At 36.4% G+C, this 24,903-nt stretch overlaps 1 protein-coding gene across 1 annotated transcript; it reads right to left on the minus strand.

The window, feature by feature from the left end:
* Window positions 1-1,294: 1,294 nt before the first annotated feature.
* On the minus strand, window positions 1,295-24,849 carry LOC144443290 (E3 SUMO-protein ligase PIAS2-like). The gene is made up of 10 exons (XM_078132727.1): window positions 24,818-24,849; window positions 21,559-21,970; window positions 18,947-19,082; window positions 14,754-14,844; window positions 11,794-11,928; window positions 11,274-11,379; window positions 10,174-10,342; window positions 8,798-8,863; window positions 8,014-8,162; window positions 1,295-5,001 (listed from the first exon to the last, which is right to left on the minus strand). The coding sequence occupies exons 1-10, from the start codon at window positions 24,839-24,841 to the stop codon at window positions 4,472-4,474; spliced, it is 1,818 nt and encodes a 605-aa protein (XP_077988853.1). The 5' UTR covers window positions 24,842-24,849; the 3' UTR covers window positions 1,295-4,471.
* Window positions 24,850-24,903: the final 54 nt, after the last annotated feature.

The following is a 24,903-nucleotide window of genomic DNA, read 5'->3' on the forward strand; positions in this document are numbered from 1 at the left end:
TTTTTACCAAAACCTGACAAGTCTTCAATTGAAGACATAGATACCAACAGGTGTGTGTTATATGGCAAAGTTGTTGTGCAAATCTGAAAGGTGTCTCCAGATACAAAACTTCATAATTTATTGACCAATTTGCTATTTGACCTTGATTATGGAGATCAAAGTCAAAGGTCAAGGTATAACCAGATTTAAACTGAATGCCTCTCGTAAGGGCAAAACCATGGATTTTTGGGCCTACCCACATTGTTGGAATACAAAATTCTGAGTTTAATATAGCTATCATACATGATGTACCCCTTAATTGGAAAATTAATTACGTTAAACTTTATGAAGCTTCCATAGGTAGAGAGTCGTCTTTATTTATGACTAGGTGGGGGGTTGGGGGGTCAGAGGAATTGCTTTGAAAATCCCAAATATTTCAGTAACCTCCCCTCCCCCTGCCCTTGACACACAATTTTTACTATGTAACCCCCCCCCCCCACCATTTTAGTCATAACTGCTAATGGCTTTCTACAAACATTACACAAATTGAGGTTGAGTGTTCCACTGAGACATACATACACACACACACACATACACACACACACATACACACACACATACACACACACATACACACACACACACATACATACATACATACATACATATTTCAAAGGGAAGAGGAAACAATGAGTACAGCTTATTCCCAAGGTAGCTAGTAAAATTATAAATTAGGCGGTACAAGTTGAATCAAAGTTTATGGGAGGCAAGTACTGGAGGGGGTTTCCCCTTTTTGAATTTCAAGGACTACTGTCAGAGATTTATTTTCAGCTCACCAAGTTACCATATCATCCCAGTATCTGGTATGCTTTCACTGACTGACATACATGTATAATGAACACTGATATTCTAGATGAGTTGATCCTATTTGGTCAGACTTTGCCCTCCTGTGTGGCTTCAGCTGTTTATTTCTTTAACCAGGTTAATCCTTAATACTTTTTATAAATTAATGATTTAATTGTTTCATGTAACAGAACTCAATGTACTAGTAACAGTTTCATCAATTTGTGTTACAGATTGTTATGGTCTACTGTACTGGCTTCACAAAAAATACATGTATATATCGAATGTGCACGTGTATGCATTTTCATAGGGGTTATGTATACGCAATATGCACTGAAAAATTCTAAAAGAAAAAACACTGTGTTAATAAATCACTTGCATAATTATGTGTATATATGTGTGTTCTATACTTCAGTGTTAGCAAAAATTTTGAGTACCCCCCACCCCGTTTTGAGTGAACCCCCCCCCCCCCCCCATCATAAATAATGACGGCTCTCTAATAACATAATGCCTAATTATTAAAACATTAATTATGCAAATTAACCATTTAGCCAATAAGTTATATCAAGCTTTAAATGACACATGCACTTCTTTATCAATAAATACATGTACTAAATTATCTGAAATATGACGTTTCACTCTTACAATATAACCTAATTACCGAAAATTATTAATCATGCAAATTAAGCATTAAAATTAAAATAGCACAAATGGTGTTGTAGCATAACTGTACTTGGATGTTGCTATGGGCATGGTCTTGTTGCTTGGCATATTAACATAATTTTTTAAATTCTTTATTCACTTACTGTTGTTATCCTTGTAATATGCATTATCACTTATGGGATCATCACATCATGGACAAAACCTTAAACTAAACACCCCTAAGAACACTCCCACCAAATTTCAGTAAAATCTGCTCAGTAGTTTTGGAATGATAGATTTTTTAACCCAAAAGACACTCTTTTAGCCTTAATTTCCACATCATTGATGAGATCATCATATCAAGAATACAATACCAAGACTCAGTCCCAATCTGCTCAGTAATTTTGGGAATTACAGACTTTTGACAAAAAAGACACAATTTTAGACCTACTTTGCATATTACTGATGGGATCATCATGTCATGAAAAATTCTTTAACCTAACACCCCAAGAACATTCCCACCAAATTTCAGGCCAATCTGCCCAGTTTTGAAGTTTAAGTTTTTTTTACCAAAAAATCACATTGTTGATCCTAAACGCACATTTGTGATGCAATCATTTTTATTTGAACAATTTATTATCTAAACGCCCTAAGTAATGACCCCATCAAATACCAAGCCAATCAGTCTGGCAGTTTTTGACTTTAAGTTGTTTACACACATACACACACACACACACACACACTTCAAAATTGAATTGTATGCAACTCAAAGATATGGCCTAATTAGTACAAACCATTAATTGTGCAAATGACTAATTAATGTTCATTGGATGGATGTTCACCAAAATCTAATCGTTACTGTCATTATCATATGGAAGATGTGTAGCAAGTTCAATTAGAATCGATGCTGTAGTCTTTGAGATATTGCGTTCACAGACTGACAGACAGACATAAGCATAACATAAAACCCCTTTACAAAAGAAAACTGGCCTTTGGGTATAGATATTTAAATGGAGTCTTTGTGTATTCCACAACTTCTTGTTTTAACATAGAAGGAAAACGTTTGGTCATTTCACCTTGAAAATGTGTATCAATGTCTCATCAGAAAGCTCGTCATTGATAATATGAGGGTAGACACTTGAATGATGTTTATATGTATCTTTTGGAGATACGCAAAATTTGCTTTTCTATCACAATTATAGCTGTCAGGTACAGGTCAAGGCCACAAAATTAAGTGACTTACATATGCCTTACATATTCAAACCCACAGGCAGGTAGGCAACTCAAGAAAGCATTAAAAAAAATATGTTAATCTGCCTAGCAACAAAACCAATGCATGCAATATGCCTAGCAACAAGCCCACGCTCATAGCAACAGCTATATTATGTCTACTGCAAAATACAACAGGGATTAATAAACAAGTGAATAAACATTCAAAAAATGTATGCAAATTTGCCTAGCAACAAGACCACACCCATAGATAGGCAAGTTAATAAATATTCAAAAAATATGTAAATATGCCTAGCAACAAGACCACGCCCATGGTTGCTGAATGATTATCCAGGTGCCTATCCAGCCCTGTTGTTATCTTTGCAATACACGCAACTATTTGGCTGTTGCTATGGGTGTGGTCACATTGCTAGACAAATTTGCATGCATTTTTTGAATGTTCATTTGTCTATTAACTCCTGTTGTTATCTTTGCAATATATGCGATCATTTGGCTGTTGCTATGAACGTGGTATTGTTGCTAGGCAAATTTGCATACACTCTGTGAATGTTTGCTCACTTGTCTAAGAATCCCTGTTTGTGATATGCACAATTGTTTGGTTGTTGCTATAGGCGTGGTCCTGGTTGCAAAGGATATTTGCATACATTTTCTGAATTTTTCTCTCCTACCAGACAATATTATTTAGCAAAATACACTGGCATTTGGTTGTTGCTAAGGGCGTGGTCATGGTTGCTAGGGCCAAATGTGTCAAAATGTTTTGAACAAAATCTGCAGAATAACACTTCTAAGAAACATCTCAAGTTTCAGTCTCGTTGACGAAGTACATTTAAGATGTAATTTTTTTACCAAAATTCACATTTTAATACCTAATTTGCATATAGCAGACGACATCATTATATGCTTAATATTTCTTTACCTAACACCCCTAGATGCATCCTCATTAAATTTCAGCCAAATCTGCTCAGTAGTTTTGGAATTACAGATTTTTGACCAAAAAGCCACATTTCTAGCCCTAATTTGCATATTACTGATGGAATCATGATGTCATGAAAAAATCTTAATATACACACCCCACCAAATTTCAGAGCAATTTGCCTGGTAGTTTTTGCTATTAAGTTTTTTGACCAAAAATGACACTGTGCTGCGATCATTTTGCCAATTTCCCAACTGGACACCAAAAGTAATGACCCCACCAAATACCAAGGCAATTGGATTGGTGGTTTTTGAGTTTAAGTCATCCACACACAATCAGACAGACAGACAGACACTTTGCCATGCCTACAGCACTATTGAACCTTATCAGTTCAGTTGTGCTAATAAAATAATTTTCAAACAAAGTAATATCATAAATAACCTATTTACAAGTTTTCTCTGAACTCCTTACACTTGAAAACTGTACATGACAACTGTACTTTACAAATTCAACATCAAGCTGGCAATAGTCCATCCCCTCCTACAGAATGGACATCTTATTAACTAACAACTGGACTACATTCTCAATTGCTTTCTGTAATGTCAACATTATTCACCATTCTGCAGTGTATCTAGACAACATTCAGCTGTCAACTGAACATTTTCATGTAACAAATCTCTTTTTGAATTGTTCACTAGAAAAGACAAAGACAAATACGTATACATATACACTGTAGGGATGGTTTGTGTTGGGCATCACAACTGGATGCCAAAATATACATTGCAAAGTTGTGGTTTGGTTTTGAAAGTTCACTAGTGGTATGTTACTGCCCAAGTTAAAGTTAAGTTTACTTATTGAATCCACTTAGATAAGATCTTCTGGATTAAATAAAGTTTGGGGATAATCAGGGCGGTAGCGTCTGTCACCAAGCCAACCAAGAAACTCTTCAAATTCTTCCTCTGTGGGTAGATCCTCACTAGATAAGGGGGGAATAGGAGGTGGGTATGATGGGGCGTGTGCTAAAAAAGCTGGCATCCTACTGGCCACTGAAGATGACAAATTCAGGGGTGATGCGCTGTGATGAATAATTGGTAAATTTGGAGACGGTGATGGTGATGAAATTGTATGACAGCTGGAGTGGGGTGAGGATGACTTTGTCAACGAAGAGGATGGGGATGAGGTGGAGATAGCACTTGAGGCAGAGGATGAAATTGTCAATGATCCTGACATCGAATGTGATGGACTATCTATTGTGATAATTGGTGGGGAAACACTTCTTTTTTTGGCTGCAAGCATTGATAAGGTGCTGTCGTCATCATCATCAGAACTATCCAGAGTTAAATCAACCACTGTGATATTCTTCTTGTGCTTCATATGGTCAGATTTTCTATCCCCTAGAATGAAAATTAAATAAGACATATTAAATCCCCATGATTATATTTTATCTTGAAATGTACCAATGCTAGGATGTACAAGTTTTTGGTATGGACATGCTGACATGACAATGTCATTGTGTGATTAAAGCCCAAGGTGCAACCAGGCTATGTGCCCACGCTACGGAAGTAGGTTTGCGCATGTGCAACGGAATACGTTTGTTTATCTGGGAGGAGTATTTGGTAAATCCGACCCAGGTAGTTTATCAACATATTAGTGGCTGTTCACACATATTGGTTACATGTAGTTCTTGCCTAATCCGAAGAGTCCCTTGTTATATTTTTTTCAAGTGGCAGTGTTTCTGCTATGTTTTTTTCCGGTGCGTACGTACAAGGCCAGACACCCAGTCTGGGTGAAACACCTATTTCTATAAACTTATACATACAAATTATAACCCGAAAAATCATATTGAGGGACCTGTTCTAACACGATCCAAATGCTATTACACAGTGACAATTTGTATAATTGAAATTGTAAACTGATATTCTTGGGTACGAACAAACTTACTTACTTGTATCATTTGTACAAGGTACTAGATTACAGTTGCACATGTACACTAGCGTTGGCATTTGGTCCATCATTACCACACCAAAATCGTTAGATAGGTGAGAATTTTTTACAGATTACAGATTACATGTACATGTATTTCGTGTTTTACCAACATAATTGGGAAAACTTCAAAATTAACTTCACAAGTATCGCACGGGTCAGAGCGGACTAAGCTTTGCACTTACATACTTAATGTATACTAGGTAGCTAGCTACGTGCGATCTTGAGTTTGGTAGAAATGTCATTGATGTTCCCGTTATTTTCCTTCCGTGTTCTAATTCTTTGAAAGTATCTGTTATGGCTGTTTTATGATTGATTAAACTTGTATTTCCAAACCCAATGTCCCATCTCAGAAAACAGTCAATAAAATCACAAACATGTGCTTCTCCGAGTTATCCCGATGTGTACGAGTACCACCCCAGCTATTTCAAAACAAACGCAAACATGCATACGTCGTGATGGGGTGAGTACGGACTCTTGTTTGGTCTCCGCTCTGTCTCCGTGCGTATGTTTGACTACGATGTCAGTCAATGTCATTTACATGACAAGGATTATTGCTGAATAGTGCCAAAACATATGGAAACGATTTTTGAGAAATCTGGAAAGAATTTAATATGATTTTTCAACTTTCAAATTTAAATGAAACAAATATTTATAATGCCTCCATGATTGTACTTGTAGTCTTCTTAGTTCGTGTTACGTTCATCTCCACAACATGCACAGAGCTAGAGATCGTAGAGAACAGTCGACAGGTATAGGAACTAGACTAGGCAGTGATGTATGATCTATGTGTACAACATAGACAGTTGTCCTTGAAATTTGATGATCATTACAGAAATAAAAGAGTTGCCAACGTTAGATTTGTTCATGAATTATATCACTCGTTTATCAGTATCAAATGTCGCATTTAATGTTTCAAAAATGTCTTGCTTCGGGGTCATCAGAAAATTTAACTGAAAGTATGGGAATTCTTGATCGAAACATATTCAGTCATAAAATCCTCAGGTTTCTGACAATTTCCAATACTTGTTACAAGAAAGGCTGCATTCCAAGAATAATTGGTTAGCTACATGTATTACATCTGATGCCTTATACGTGACACGCACAATCATTGTCCAGTTTGCACCACATAGTGTGCCTCGCCTCCTGTACATGTTCTGTACGTTACTACCTTGTCTGTCAGTGCCACATTTTGCTTCCTCTCTTCATTTTTCTCAGATGTTTTAAGAATTTGAAGTTCGAAGGCTTTCGCTAGCGATAGCGTGGCCAGTCTTGTTTTACTGCGTAATCGTCAAATGTTTTCCAAATAATTATGAATTTATTTCTTTTCTTTTTTTTTTACACTTTGGGTATTTTACTTGCTATTAGTACTTCTGGGCAACTCATAATTAATTTTCCGACCTTAGAATTTTTATCAATGATCGTCAGGTTTTAGTACTTTCCTAAGCCGGTCCCACAACTAAACTGTTTATAAGTTATAGCTGGGCGTTGTGACCAGTAGGTAACCGGCTATTATCTACATTACTGCATACTAGGTATAGGTATGTCAACGACACAACTACTCGACAGAAAACACTTGTGGTGCGCACAAAAAGTTGTATGAAATTGTGATTTTACTAAGGAATGTAGCAACCCAGAACGTACATCGATCAAACTGAGAAACATTTTGGTTTCATTTTATGTCATTCTATTTCAGTAACAATGTATCATTTTCACGTACCGTTCGCACATGTGAGCTTGATTTTAGGCAAAATATCGGGCTAATAGAGTGCACACACACTCTTTTGTTCGCTTGTATTGTTTGCATTCGGTATTTGGCATTTCGCACGTTGTTATTTCGCAAGTTAAAACATCGAAAACATGGTGAAATTTTCAAAATCACATTGTCAAAAGTCATTCAAAATTTCTATCAGTAGTTGCCCAACTACAAATGTAACACAAATGGAGGTTTTTACGATGTTGTAATGTTAGCATGTTTACATATATCAGTGGCTGTACGAAAGGTGATGTGTCCAAAAGAGCTGTATTTGTTCACTGTTTACACAGATGATGGTCGATGTTCAGCTAATTTTAAAACGATCTGTTTAGTAGGTTTTGAGTTTAAGCTTTTAGATTTTTTGACCTAAATCACACATCTGTGATGTGATCATTTCACTTTGAACAATTTCCCATTTAGACAAGACAAGTAATGTCTCCACCAAATACCAAGGCAATCAGTTTGGTGGTTTTTGAGTTTATGTCATTCTCACACAGACAGACAGACAGACAGACAGACAGACAGACAGATGGACAGACACCGCACCACGCCCACAGCACTACTGAACTTCATTAGTTCAGTTGTGTTAAAAATCATATTTTTTACCCAAACATTGCTCACCTGTCCTGCAATCACTTTCCTAAATATTTACAAATTGAATACATACCTTGTGAGATGATGTAAGATTTCTGGTTGTCCATTGGCCTTCCAAGGACTGCTGTTACTCTACGTTGTTGTAATGGTGCCCAAGACCCATCTTGAGCAAACTGAATGTCGTCAGACAGCGGTGACGTATGAAGTATTTCTGTAAACAACCTGTCAGAGTACAAAGTACTGAGATTAACTCATATGCTACATGTACTACCATGTATCTGTTTAATTTGAAATGTGCCTCGGAAATAAACCTTTTCTGTTACTTTGTTAAAGAAAATTCCCAATGCATTTTCAGGTAACATCAAGAAAAAAATCTGGAGGTCACCAACAAATATTGAAATAGAGATCAAAATGTTATCAAAACTACATGTTGCTCGCTCGCTCCCTCCCTTCCCCCCCCCCCCTCCCTCCCTCCCTCCCTCCCTCCCTCCCTCCCTCCCTCCCTCCCTCCCTCCCTCTCTCTCTCTCTCTCTCTCTCTCTCTCTCTCTCTCTCTCTCTCTCTCTCTCTCTCTCTCTCTCTCTCTCTCTCTCTCTCTCTCTCTCTCTCTCTCTCTCTCTCTCTCTCTAACGACTAGCTCGATTGAAGAAAATTTGGTGTACATATTCTTTAGGGTAATGGTTGTAACTAAATATGTTTTGGTAAACACTCTATAAATATTAATGAGTTATTTGCACAATTAATGTGTTAACTCTCTAGAAAAATTAAAGATTGTAAATTTTCTTGAAACAAGATGGTGGACACCAAATGTTCTTTTATCGTTTTTATCCTTTTGATAGAAAATTATAAAATAATCACCCATCTATTACTAGACTGTCAAATGGTGCTTTCTTGTCACACACTGGACATATCCATGTTGGTTTCCTAAAACACAAAGATAACATAATGAGGTTTAGATCCAATGATAATATCCATATAGTGTATTTTACTTTGAATCTAAGAGTGGATAGAGAGACAACTAAGCTGTTGTATATAAAAAATGCACTAAGGGAACAAGTACAATTTATGATAAGGGGAGGGGGCTAAGTAGAAAATCAGTGTGGCCATGAAATTTCTGATCGTCTGAAAAGGGAACTTCAAATATTTTTTCTTTATTTCTTAACCAACTAAAATTCAGGAGCAGTTGTTTACCAAGTGTACATTTTGTACTTCCGTTCAGGTATTGAAGATTGTATTTAAGTACTGTCAGACTTTAAATTATGTGTATGGTTTGATATCTATGCCTCTCAATAGACTTCTACTGTACATGGTCTTATTTGACATATTGTAAGCCTTCATAGAAGACAGAGAGTCTCAGACATAGCCCCAACTGGTGTGATGCAAAACTGTGCTACAAAGTTTCTCCAAGCAACCTCAAACAGAGGTTAATTTTGATGCCATTGACAGATAGATAGGTCTGAAGTGTCTCATAAACATGTCTTCATTGAAGACATAGTCCCCCCCCCCACCACATTTAAACTTACCAATTCATACTTTGATTTATGTATTACAGCTTTTGAGTTATGCTGTAAATAATAATTTTTAATGACAAGTATGGCCCCCATTCAGATAAAGTGATATGAGCACCACAATAATGCTTGTGTATAGTTCTTTACTTCAATATTACTTGTAAACATGATCTACAAGAAATTGACAATATGTAAATACTACAATATGTCTGATAGGTAGGAATTGGCTTGATTTTGATAACTGACCCTGACAGTCAAGGTCAAGACAGATAGCTTGCATCTGATAATATGGGGTAGACACTTGAATGAAGTGTCTGTTTATTAGTTTTTGAGTTATGCAGTAAATTATTAAATATTCATTTTTAACAATAAATATGGCCACCATTCGGTCAATCAAAAAACAAATTAACATCTATACATACATATGTCTGAGATATAACATATTAAGAATGGATGGATGAAGGCCATCGCAACAGCCATAATCATAGTAAATACTAAGTATATGTGTTAGTATGTGCACATTTCAACCTTCTATCGTAACAGCCATAATCATAGTAAATATTAAATATATGTGTTAGTATGTATACATTTCAACCTTCCATTGTAACAGCCATAATCATGGTTGTCAGGTATTTCATATATTTGAGTTACCCCCAAATTTTTGTATCATATGTGTATGTGTATTTGTGTTTGTGTACAATGTAACCCCCACCCCCACTCACTTACTTCTCATTCATTTGGAGATACAAGGATGCATCAAAACACTGGACATGTGTACATGTAAGTGACCTGCATGGAAGGCATATCCTCATCTTACCAAGTGGACACAATAAAGAAACTCTAAGATTTGTTGTTGCTATTTCACTATCTGGATCTTGCACCAACTTCTCTTTGACTGTCAAAGGAATGGAAAGGAAAAGGATTTAGAATCAAGAAGTTTTAGACAAGAACAAATCAGTGTATGTATATAACTACAAATTTTCATTAAAATTCATGCATAGCTACATGTACTTGCACGAAACTAATACTGAATGTAAAGTTGAAAGTTGTAGCACTGTTGCTGTGGGGGTGGTCTTGTTGCCATTTAGATTTGTTTACAATTTGAGAAACTGTATTCACTTGCCTACCTATCCTAGGATTCATCCTTGCAATATACATCGATTAGCTGTTGCTAAGGGTGTAGTCTTGTTGCTAGGCATATTTGCATGCATCTTTGTGAATATCTACTCATGTGCCTACACATTCCTGTTATCTTTGTGATATACATCATCATTTCACTGTTGCTAAGGGCATGGTCATGGTTGTTGTTGCCAATTTTGTCAAATGTCTAAAATACACGCAGAATAACACATGCAGAAACAGCCACACCAAATTTTCAGTCCCATTTACTGTGCAGTTTTCAAGACATAAGTTTTTGACCAAAATTAAGATTGTTACCTACTTTTTGCATATCACGGATGGGATCATGTTGAGAATACAATTCTTAACCTAAACACCCATAGACAGTTCCCACCAAATTTCAGACCGATCTGCCCACTTGTTTGGAATTGAAGTTTTTTTACCAAGAATCATACATTTTAATACCCAAATCACACACTTGTGATCCGATCATTTAGCTTTGAACAATTTCCCAACTGGATACCAAAAGTAATGTCCCCACCAAATACCAAGGCAATCAGTCCAGCAGTTTTTTACTTTAAGTTGCACACACACACACACACACACACACACACACACACTATACACAAGATACTTTAGCATGCATATAGCACTACTGAACGTAAGTTCAATTGCACTAATAACCACAATTATTATTAAATACTCACTCATTGCCCTGGAATGATCAGCATTGCGTATTCCTTTGCTTCGTAATCTTTGTAAGAGACACTCTGATGTGAGTTGTTTTACCAGCCTTACTGCTATTGCATAACTCTATGTATATATAGATATGGAGAAAAAGTGATTGTAAACAAATACATGTATATGTGTCTTCTGTATCTGCTAGCCATTGTAACATAGTAAAATGTCAATTATTCTTTACCTTGACCTACAGGGTAGATCATCAAAATTAAGCTATTCCAGTAAAACATCAATTATCAGAATTGTTCGGTCATCATGTCCCTTAAAAAAAATAGTGCCAATGGCATTGTAGCACAACTGCAGTTTTTAGAAATGTTTACCCACATACTTTCTGAGATTTAAGTTTTCGATCAAAATTCACATTTTTTTACACCTAATTTGTATATCACTCATGAGATCATTATATGCTTAATATTTCTTCACCAACACATCCCCAGATGCATCCCTTCAAATTTCAATCCAATCTGCTAGTGTTTCAATTCCTACCCTGCCATATTCTGATGCCCATGACACATAGATGTGGTTTGGCACTGTTGGTGACAGTCTTGACAATGTTGTGATATTCACTGCCCTACTTGGTCTTTTAGGTTCTTGTCCAGCTTTAGTTTGAGGTAGAAAGCCCTGGAAACAACAACATTATTTCATCAAAATCATAAATGTACATAACAGTATACAACAATACAGGCTCTTATTTGGATGCTGTTCATTTCTAAATTTAATAATATTGATATGGTCCATATCATATGGTACATATATGTAGTTGGTATTTTATTTTACTACAGTAATTGAAGTGATGTGCTTCATCCATGAAAGTCTCCTGGCAGCAGCACAAAACTAACAATTTGAGCAGTTGTAAGTGCATACCATTTGCAAAGCACCATAAACACACCATCACAGTTTTAGGTACTTACTAGGACAAGATGAAAACACTGTACTGAATCATAGTACTATGGAATGTATACTATCATAGTTTTAGGTACTCGGACAAGATGAAAACACGACTGCTCTGTGCAAAAGTGACTGACAAAGAATTTTACTAGACGAGTTTGAAACAAATTTAGCCTCAGTTCGATCATAAATCTGCTACATGTACATGACTATATTGACTACCAAACTTAGTTAATGTCAGTTATTTGTACTCAGTTGCAATCACTATATATTTACAAACAGTATATATGAAATATAAGAGCCATGTAAAACTTTTTCAATGCAAAATGGGACGAAGAATGAGCTCAAAGTCGGTGCTCCTTATGGCAGTTTGAATTTCCAACATATGCATACATTAGCCATAATTCCCTTTAAATACCAGAGTTGTGTTTAAGCCTTTGTCCTGATAATACTTTGTCTAGCTCTCCAGTGGTTGTTACTAGAAATCTAATATAGGTTTTCACACCTTTATTATATCCATAGACCCTCATATTCCCAGGGTGTCACGTCAAATCCATACATTTCATCTTACTATACTTTGACATCACACTATAGTAACATGGTCGGAACTACTTTGAATTATTTGTAAACATCATCAACCTGAACAGTTACGATGTTGTTTGAAAATATAGTTTCCTTGCTATTCATGGATTGCCGAACATCGACCATCATCATCATTATCAGTGTAAGCAGTGAACAAATACATCAACATCAACATCGTAAAAATACCGCCAATGGCGCTGTGGCACAACTGTACACTTTTTAAAAATGTTTATCCATATGTTAGTCCATGCTAACAATAGGTGTTCATTTGCTGAATCCAGTTGTCTATCCAACCATATTGCTATCTTTGCGATATACGCGACCATTTGGCTGTTGCTATGGGCGTGGTCATGTTGCTAGATATGTTTGCATACATTTTTGAATGTTTTTGTTCACATGTGTATGAATTCCCGATATTATCTTTGCATTATACGTGATCATTTGGCTGCTGCTTTTGGCGTGGTCTTGTTGCTAGGCAAATTTACATATTGTTTTGAATATTTATTCAATTGTCTATTAATCCCCGATATCTTCGCAATATATGTGATTCTTTGGCTGTTGCTATGGGCATGGTCTTATTGCTAGGCACATTTGCATACATTTTTTGAATGTTTGTTCATTTGTCTTTCAATTCCTGTTGTTACCTTCGCAATACACATGATTATTTGGTTGCTATGGGCGTGGTCTTGTTGCTAGGAAAATTTACATACATTTTTGAATGTTCATTCAATTGTCTATTAATCCCTGTTATCTTTGTGAAATATGTGACCGTTCAGCTGCTACTATGGGCATGGTCATGGTTGCTTGGGATATTTGCATACATTTTTTAAATGTTTACTCACTTGCCTACCGGGCGATGCCTACAGCTGAGGTTCAGTAGTGGTAAAAACTTCCAGTTGTGATAGTTGCACAATTCGAACAGTTGCGAAATTGCTGTCCGTTAAATTCATATATTGATAGAATTTTTGAACGACTTTTGACAATGTGTTTTTTGAACATTTCACAATATTTTCGACATTATAACTTGCCAGTGTTGATGTTTTATCGTATGACTCTGAGCCGAGTTCTATGCATAACCGGTGTAGGCACCCGTCCATTAGCCAGTCTCTCAATATGTTTCATTTTTTCCAATGAAAGTGTCTATATTTTGTCAAAGAATTAATCAGTGCTCTTGACAAACGTCCTGTCTTTTGCAAAATGTTCCCTACCTGAAGTGAAAGTCTGTGGTGTAATTTTACAAATCTCAACATATACGTTAGTAGTAGTAGCCATGGCAGCTGTCGCAATGGCATCTACATTCTGAAAACTGAATGAACAGCTGAGCGCTGTAGCCCCATTACTTCATAACATTGATGCACATTCACCGTAAGTTTCAGAATATTTTAGTTTAAAATTGTCATCATAATAGAACAAAATAGTGGGTCTATGTATATAATAAATAATCTCTCGGTATTTCTCATTCGTGCGACATCATCTCAGACTCATGATTCCCCTATGTCATGGCCGACATGAGGGGAATCATTCGTCCTCGATGATGTACCACTCATTTGGAATACTGAGAGATTATATATAAATATTAACTGGTTCGACAGACTAGCATGATTTAAAACTACATATTCCAAGTCTACCAGGAAATTACTGCAGTCAGAGGATTCAGACCATTACAATCTTTAACCCCTGCCCACGATTATCTACTTCATTGAGCGTAGATAGTGACGAGTACCAGGGACTCAAAATGAAAATTGAAGTGGGTCTCATTGAATGTATTGTGTCTGGGACTCAAAATGCAAATTAAAGTGGGTCTCATTGAATGTATTGTGTCTGGGACACAAAATGAAAATTGAAGTGGGTCTCATTGAATGTATTGTGTCTGGGACTCAAAATGAAAATTGAAGTGGGTCTCATTGAATGTATTGTGTCTGGGACACAAAATAACATAAATGGTGATCAAGAAGTGAAATAAATAGATGACTTACAGGTAATGGACACATTTTACCATTGACCTTAACACAGAGGCTTGGTGGATAGTGATCGTCTTGCTCACAACTTGTCTCTGCCAAACAGAACCTATCAGAAGAATAAAGAATTCAATTTATTTTTCTGGTTTTGTTAACAGAGAGAATGTCTCTCCCCTCCCTCCCCATCTAAATATGAAAAGGATCTGGCTATGTTGAGGGAGAGGACAACACTTTACTGCTATACCCAAAGTGACAGTATTAAACCATTACATGCCCCTTCATTTCTGACAATCTTAGTTCAAGAACTTTTTGTTCACTGTGTTTTAATACTACTGTAATACAGTAACAAATCCTCATGGAAGAGACAAGTTTCCTCTCCCCTAAATATTTCATTCTGTGTGACTAATATATAATAAGTAGAATTTATTTTGCAATTTTGAAAGCAGGTAAAGGTTAAAGGTCAAATATAAAGAAACTGTCAGGAAGGGCCCAACAATAAAGGGAGTGATATACTTCTTTGTCTCGTTGGTGGATTTTACATCAAATACATGTATGGCAATCAGAAAGAATAGTGCTAATGGTGTTACAGCATAACTGGTTAACATTTTTAATTACATTCTTACTGAACAGCTCTTCATAGAAAACAACCCTCTCAAAAGTTTTACATGTGACAATGGTGGCATGATTTAAAAGAAATTGGTGGCAACAAATACAATACTACAAGTGTCGGTGATATTCAAAAATAGTGCCAGTGGCATTGTAGCAAAGTTGTACAGATTTTTTGTTTATGTTTATTTGGTTGCCTATCCCGCCCTGTTATCTTGTGATATCTGCCATCATTTGGCTGTTGCTATGGCCATGGTGTTGTTGTTAGGTATATTTGCATACATTTTGGAATCTTTATTCATTTGCCTCCCAGGGCCCCTTCCCAGTTTTCATCTTTGCAATAAAACCATCAATTGGTGGTTGCTATGGGCATGGTCTTGTAGATTGGGAAATATTTGCATACATTTTAAAAATATTTATTCACTTACCTACTAATCCCTGTTGTTATCTTTGTATTAAATAAACATGGCTGTTGCTATGTGCATAGTATTGTTGTTAGGTAGACTTGTTTTGATTTTTTTTTAGATAACTGCCTAACCAAGTTGTCAATATATATACAACCATTTGGTTGTTGTTATATGCATGGTTCTGTTGTTAGGTGAATATGGGATCATGTTTTCTTAAATATTTATTTACATCAAGGATGTAGAAAATTTATAGTATAGCCAGTTAAATAGTAATATAGATGGAAAACTATTGCAGGCACAAAGTAACCACAGGGAGTGGGTATGGGAGGGGGGACACCCTGCCACTGTATGAGAATTTTTCACTTTGAAAAGAATAGAATAGAATAGAATAGAATAGAATAGAATAGAATAGAATAGAACTTTATTGTCCATTTACGGAAATTTTCCTTTCACTTCACCAAAATATAAAGGGCACATTAAAATACATATACACACTAAAATAATTACAGTAACACAAACACAGTTACAATCTTACAATAAAAGTATTCTTCGAATTCAGTGTAGATCTTTAAAACAAAAATTGTTAGAAGCTTAAAATCACAGGTCTGACTTCCGTGTGGTTACTGCACTTGGTATAAATGACCAAACCCCAAACTAGGTCTCCTCAACGCTATTTCAACAACATTTTGTCAATTTAATTAATTTCAGCCCACCCTGCCTGATAGTTTTGGAATTCAAGATTTTTTATCAAGAAGTCATGTTGTTATAATGAATTTGCCTATCACTGATGGGATCACCATGATAAATACATACATACATACATACATACATACATACCAATCTGATTAAAATCCGATGTGGTGAAAGTGGCTAGATGTCCTTATTTACCTCTATTCATCGTGTTGTGACATTTGTTTTGTTCGGAGTGATCGCCGCCTTCCCACATCTGAACCTGTGTAATCTACAATCCCGTTTGAATCTCGCGCTTTTGAATAGCCAATCAGGACGAGCGTTATTCATAAAACTTGACAGGATGTTTTGCAAACAGCAGGACACCACTTCCCATTAAAGGCCATTCCAACGATTAGATCGGATGAAGTAACCATTTTCACTGGGTAGCAACATTGCAATTCAAATTGTAAAACATTTAACTGTCTCTGCAAAACATAGTTTCAACGAGAAATTGTATTTACCAGTTCTCATGCTTTTTAGCCTTCAAGTTGTTTCTGTCTAGTCTATATATTCGCACGTTTCCGTAATTTATATATACAAGTTGATTTTGACTGTGACGTCGCACCACAACGTTGACGAGTCGGCCACGCCTTTGACATACATGTTTCAACTATCATCTACAAACATCTACAAATCCGTTTGGAATTACTAAATATTGCTGAATAATTATTTCAGGCGACCGAACTTTTCATTTTCACGTTAATAGAAGGATTGAATCAGTTGAACGAGCAACTTGTTGCTACTGCCGAAATAAACGTTCGCAATACCACGATATCTACGACAATTTAGTCCAAGTTTAGAGGTCACTTCACGTCAGTCAAACATGTGACATCTCATCGATAATTTCCGGATTTACATTCGTATTAGTTTCACGTTATTCCCCAACATGGCCTAACTTAGAACCTTCGCGTAGGTGGATTTTGGCAACGTCCTCCCCACATAGTCTATTCAAATCAATTATCATGAAGGTACGTCCTTTAAAAGTTGCGACTACGATTGAACGATCGGCTCTGATCATGTGCACGTACCTACAGACAAGATCACATGACGTTACCTACGTATACGTAGTGGAGTGCCGTATTATATTTGTGTACGATGAATCGCATCGTGTCTAAACAGCTACCCGTCTAGAATTTGGCATTAGGTAATCCTAAAACGTAAAGCTATATAGGACGTTTTAAAAACCGAGAGTTGTTGTACAAGTAAATGAGGTAATGTCTACATTAAGTGTAATCAGTAATGACTTGGCTGGGTTGTACGCTTAATACTAGTATCATCCTAGTCGCACGAAATTGGTTGACACGTGCGTTCGTCATGTACCATCATTTATAGTTGTGATGACCGAACAAACGGAAAAAAAAGTCTCTTGAATTCAGGTAAAACAGATGTTTTCGTAGCATTCATGTGGTTGCTTTTGTCATTCATTAATTGTACATCACTCCCTGGTCAGCTGGGTTACTTGGCCATACGGTTATTTCAGAACAACATGCATCTCACTCCGTGTATGTCGGCAAAGTTTCTGACTGTCATTTTCAAGAGTAGTAAAATAACATTGCCTCTTTTGATTCCATCTTAGTATGAATTAAATATCCCTGTAGTGATTTTGACGCACGCAAAAACGAAAATCTTAACTCCCCACCCCCAAGGAATTACGTTTGTCGTGCGTCAGTTTTAAAATGACACGGCCCTTCACAAAAAACATGTATAATAAAATAAGTAGTTGACTCGCTTGCTGGATCTACACTCATACACACACGGTGTCATTTCCTTCAAGTCGAAAGTCTACTTCAAGATCGAATACTGCATGCTGATACAAAGAGTGATTACGGCCCGGCTGGGTGCCTACTAAAGGCTTCACTACATGCGTCGGATGTGGCAACTGTATCTCTAAATGATTTTTGAAAGAAGCGTGCTGATTGGTTGAGAAATCCTTACAATATTGTCCACGTTCAATGGGATTGTAGATTACACAGGTTCAGATGTGGGAAGGCAACGATCACTCCGAACAAAACAAATGTCACAACACGATGAATAGAGGTAAATAAGGACATCTAGCCGCTTTCACCACATCGGATTTTAATCAGATTGACATACATACATACATACATACATACATACATACATACATACATACATACATACATACATACACACATACATACATACACACACACATACACACATACATACACACACACATACATACATACATACATACATACATACATACATACATACACACATACATACATACACACATACATACATACACACACATACATACATACACACACACATACATACATACATACATACATACATACATACATACACACACACATACATACATACATACATATGCATATAGAGACTGACAGACACTTCATGTTGACTACAGCACTACTGAACCACAGTTTAATCAAACCACAAGTAGAAATTATTGATATTGATGGAGGCTATACTCACCTTAATTGAACCTGGACAGGGTATTCAATTCTTGCAGACTGTCTCATATCCCTTGATGACTGAATTTGATTAACCTGCAGTGGACTCAGGTGGAATGTATAGTATGTCTCCTGGAATTTTGAGCTTCCTCTGGGTACTTCAAATAACATAAATACAAATGAACAAGCACATTATAAATAACAAAGAACAAATGAAGACACATTACCCAAGTTTTCTGAAAATCCATCACTAATGACTATTTAGACAAGCCTTCAACCAAAGACATAGTCCACAACTTGTGTGTTTTATAGCAAAGTTATTGTGCAAATCTGAATGGTGTCTCGAGATATAAAACTTCATAATTTATTGACCAATTTGCTATTTAGTATTTGACCTTGAATATGGAGATAAAAGTCAAAGGTCATGATTTGAAACGAAAGCTGACCTTGGGGTAAGACATTTAAATGGTATTTGTTTATCCAACTTAGGGTTGTCTGTGGCCGAGCGGTTAAACCACTTGCCTCTTACCACTGTGGTCGGGGTTCGAACCCCATTCAGGGTTCAATTAAATTTACCATGCTGTAAGTAAGAAGAGTGTCAGTTTGACTCTACCGAACAATGCAGGTTTCTCCTGCATTAACACTGAACCCCTGAGGGATGACCCTCACTGGACTTCTTGGGAGACAAATGTTTATATACTTAAGGGGTGGACCATTTGATATCTTGGGGGGGGGGGGGGGGGGCGCTTGGAAGATTGGTGGAGAGTCATTATTTTTTTCCCACCTGCTTGCCTGTGAATTATTTTTTTTCTCCTTCGCCTATGCTGGCAACTTTTTTTTTCTTTCCTTCTTTGAGATATCCCGATTTTTTTTACACCTATGATTAACACCTACTTTTGTTGCCATAATTTTCTATTTGGTTTTCATACAGGGTAATACATGTACAGAGAGTAAAAAAATGCTGTTCTATCACACACAGATTACATTTAGGAAACTAATTTAGTAAATAAAGAATATTTCAATGCATGTTTGATTTTGAAATTGACAATTTTATGCCGTGGTATGCCACACTGAAAATGCAAATCGTAGAAAGAGGGGAAGGGGACTCCGAACATCGTCGATGTTAAATATGTAGAAAAAGGGGAAGAGGACTCTGAACACCATCAATGTTAAATATGTGTATGACATTGGCAATACGTTCCCGGGCCGATACTTAGTTGACCCTTCTTTTAAGATGTTTCGGACCGGCTGTTGGGGTCCTTCATCAGTCGCTGTTCTGTCTAATGAGACAGTGTTCCCGCTTTTGTTTGGCTTAAAATTCAATTTTGTTCATCAAGCAGAGATGCAAGTATTTTGAGTAAATTATGATCAGCCTTACTTTTTTCAGCCTGGCTTTTAGAGGCAGAGGACTTCAGTTTAGTTGTTACAAGTATGTCTTTAAGATTTTTTGTTTCTTTTCTGTGCTATGAATGGCGTTTAGAGTTTGTTCAAGGTTACATTATTTTCTAGCAGTTGCCAATGTTTTGTTAACGCGTCTTTTAGTTTTGATGTTGGGACTATATGTTGTCTTGAAGACTAGAGGAATCTCTTGAGTTGTCCGATTTTGGAAATAAGTCTCCCTATTATCATAGTAGAAAGAGGGGGAAGGGGACTCCGTGCATATGTATGCCATTGTATGTTGCCCCTGTACCAAGTTTGAAAAAAATCGGTCCTGGCATCTCCAAGAAACGGCTCTGGACGTACGGATGGATGAACGGAACCCAATCTATAAGTCCCCGTCCGCCCGACGACTAAAAATACCTAGTGAATCGATGTCTGAAAAAATAATCGCTTGGTGGAAGCAATTTTTTTTACAAAAACGTCAAGTTTGGTCAAGCTTTTGGAAAAAAAAATCGGTGAAAATTTCGGCGAGCGTTTCCTGTAAATGTATTTGGCGTACACCCTGAACTGTGACCTAGACACATTCAAAACAACATACTCTATCTATGTTTGATAGGTGAATTTCCAATTAATTCTAAGTAAAAACCGTGAAAATAGTCCATTTTTGAGTCCAAACGTTGTCATTTTCAAGTCCCAGGTGAAATCATGTAAATCTGTAACGAATGACCCGATTGAAAAACGAGTACCAAACATCGATAGGTCAGAGTCTGAAGAATTACCATAGAACTACATTACCATCCAGGTACTTCCCGCTAACACGTAAAGTTGGGTCAAAGGATTAGTCCGAACGTCTCGCCGAACGAAGCCGAAGATGATGTATTTTAATAAATATTCATGAGAGGTTACGGGTGGCGCCATGATAATGGAGTGGAATGCGGAAGTAGGTCTCTCCATAACGAATCGCTACGATAGTGCATGAGTTGTGACATCGTAGGAATTTTAAATTTGTGCGGTAAATAAGATTTTTTTGTCGAGAATGACAATTCTTGTGTATATTTTGGTAAAGGATCAGGAACATTGGACTATCTGTTCCTCCTTTTTGACTGTGGCCGTGGTGGGATGAACAGACAATTTGACATGTGCAAATAAATTTCAAAGTCCCAAACACTTCGTGCTGTGTCGGATTATGTCGGAATTATTCGAGGCGATTCTTCCCTGTGTACCTTAAATACATGTACAAATAAAACTTCTTACCCAGACTTGTTGGTTTGATCAATTCATCTAAAACATCGTAAAATGGTAAATGTTTAAGTTTGACATCAGGATGTACTGGCAGTGTACTTGTTTGAGGTATAGATGAACTGTTTCCAAGGATAGCATGACCTGGTGTAGATGATATACCAAAACTGCGAGATAAACTGCTGGTTGAAGAATACTGAGAATTCGATACAGGCATTGATGATGGTGTTGGATTGACAATGTGCAACTTTCGTGGAAATCGTCTTCTGTACAGGTCTTTTATTTTGATTTGTACTGGTGTACTGCAACCACTTTTAAGTAATTGTAAGGCTCTTGCTTGGAGTTCATGTTTACGTCCACTTTTATTTTTCCCAGCAAATCCAAGTAAGACTTGTAGTTCAGACACACGAAAGCTCATCACCATATGCTGCAAAGATATATGTACATAAATGTATTTATAAATCTCTCAACACTTGTTATCTCTGATTATCAGTTTCATGTTCAAATTTTACTCTGAAAGCACTTTTAGTTTGTAGTTTGACATCATACAGCGGCACATCATACAACTGTGATGAAAGCATGGATTTTCCAATATGGTGGCCATAACATCACAAACTATCACAAGTTTTTGGAGTTCTCCATAGTAAATTATAGAAAAGCTCAAGATTTCGAACAGACATGATGCCTGCATGTAGCTATACACAAACTTTTAGTGTTTCGAAAATCTACTCTGTCTGTGGACATTTAGTTTGAAATAATTCAGCTTTCCTAAGAAAAATAATCAAAAACAGTTGTTGAAAAAAATGAAAATCTAAAGTTATAAGTTTCTTACTGGTCGTAATATTTTGGAGTAATAAACTGGCCTTTAAATTTCCTTTGGTCATATGTACTGTTTGTTTGTTATTATGATTTACTTTGATTTTATCATTAAGTTAGTCATGAATACTAATTATTTTGTTATGTCAATTTATGCTAATTTATGTTAAGAGATAAATGAACACTATCCTATCAACAAATCCTGTGGAGAACCCTGCATTATCATGCCCCCCACCCCTCCCCCCTTTAAAGGCTTATTTCTTCCTGGTTACCGATAGGTCAGTGGCAGTGCCACTCAATGTGGGTGGATGCTAAAGTACAAAATTGTTTGACCTTTGTAGGGTGGAAGTTTAAAGTATAAGGACCAGCACTTTCCCATGAGGACAGCTTTCACTACATTTTCCCTTAATTTCATACACTGCCAGTCCTATGATGAATAGTCATTGTCATGAACCTGCAATCAAAGTTCCAAGAACTAGATTTATATCCTGCATTGATTGCTCTTTCACCTATGCTGCTTCAGCATTGATCAGGTGAATCTTCTGAAAATAATTTATTGCTATGTATACATTGTATGTTCAACTACAATATTGTGTAATAACTCTAAAACAAGACTATAACTGTACCTTTCTAATGTTTTGTTTTATTTGTCAAGGCCCATCAACATTACTAGGTATATTCATTGTACACATATATCACAACAACACTTGGCCAGATTGGTGATTGTATGAAAATAGCTTTTTTGCATAAAACATAGTTTATTATTTATTGAAATGATACATAACATTTCACCAAAACATCATGTTTTTTAGCCCTAACTTGCATATTGCTAATGGGATCACTATATAATTAATATCCCTTGATCTGTACATCCCCAGAAACATTCCTGTGAAATTTCAGCTAAATGAGCCACGTACTTTTGGATTTACAGATTTTTGACCAAAAAGACACATTTCTTGCCTTGATTTGCATATTACTGATGGAATCATCAAGGCATGAACAAATCTTAATCTACACACCCCTCACAACATTGCCACCAAATTTCAGACCAATCTGCCAAGTAGTTTGTGAGTTTAAATTTTTTTTTTTTTACGAAATATCACATTTCTTGACCTAAATCACACACCACAGTGGCAAGATCATTGATTTGAACAATTGCATTGATTTGAACAATTTCCCAACTAGACATCCAAGGTAATAGACCCACCAAATATCATGACAATTGGTTCAGCAGTTTTTGAATTTAAGTTGTTTACACACAGACAGACAGTCAGAGAGACAGACAGACAGACACTGTGGTTCCTATAGCACTATTCAGTTGTGCTAAAACTGGCATTTCTTGCAAGTCTCCACATAGTATTAAGCAATAGGGGAACACCAAAAGTTGGTGCATCACTAGAAATTGTGTGCATAAGTGGCACGTCAAATTAGCTTAGAGGCACACTGATTTGTACATCATATAAATGAGCAGTGACTATATTGACAATGAATATGATTGAGGAACTTTTTTATTTACTCTAATTAGTATGTTTATTATTCAACTGCACTGATTAGTTATTCATCAGGTACTATTATACATGTACAGAGCATTATATGGATAACATTAACATGCAGATTGAGGCATTCAATGTTGATGAAAATCAAAGTACACACATTTTGTATTCATTGTATGCTTCATAAAATTCCAACTTGTAAGTTGTAAACCTGATTGCAGTGTTCGCTAATGTTAAGTTTTTTAGTTACTTTGCTCATAACTTTCAAAGTTTAGGAGTATTTGCTCCTAAAATTCAAAATTTACTTGCATTTTGCTCTTTAAAGTTTAGAATTTTCCTGCATTTTGCTCCAAGAATAATTTGTCCAAAAAGTTAAATTCCTACATGGATATACATTGGTCGTCACAATTTTCTGGCACTGAAATTGACGTCAACATTAGATATTGTTCCTAATCTCCAACTCTATGATTATTCTGAATATGATGTTAACTTGTCAAACCTCAACTAGCAGAGTTCCCTTGGATTCACGAACGTTACATGATTCATAATACAATGTACACATTGTACACTATACATAACAAACACTGCCTTTACTTTCTTGTACTACATGGTGAGAACATGTGAACACTGGGCGAGAGCATAGCATTACATATAATACCACTGTCCAAAAAAGAATCTATCGGGTACCCACATCAAGCTAGATTGGCTGGTTATTGTGCTCCATTCGGACTATATTTCTTTCATCTTGCGGCAAGATTAGAGAGAAGGAAAGGATAACACAAAACGAGCCGTATTTTAATCAATCGAATCAGTCTCACAAGCAGGCAAGTCATCCAAAGATATTGTATTAAAAGGTTTAACAAACGTGTGTTCTAAAATGGCATAGTTGGAACTATGTAGATGTCCATATAATTTTTGTTGATGAACACTGTGATGAAAGTTTAAAGGCAAAATAACAGACTAACCTTCATTTCCGACGTTTCCGCCATTGCGATATTCCGGAACAGCGCTGCGCATGTGCGAGAGCCTCGTTTTAAATCAGCAGGTCCCC

Source organism: Glandiceps talaboti, chromosome 12 (genome assembly GCF_964340395.1).
Source record: "Glandiceps talaboti chromosome 12, keGlaTala1.1, whole genome shotgun sequence".
Taxonomy (NCBI): Eukaryota; Metazoa; Hemichordata; class Enteropneusta; family Spengelidae; genus Glandiceps; species Glandiceps talaboti.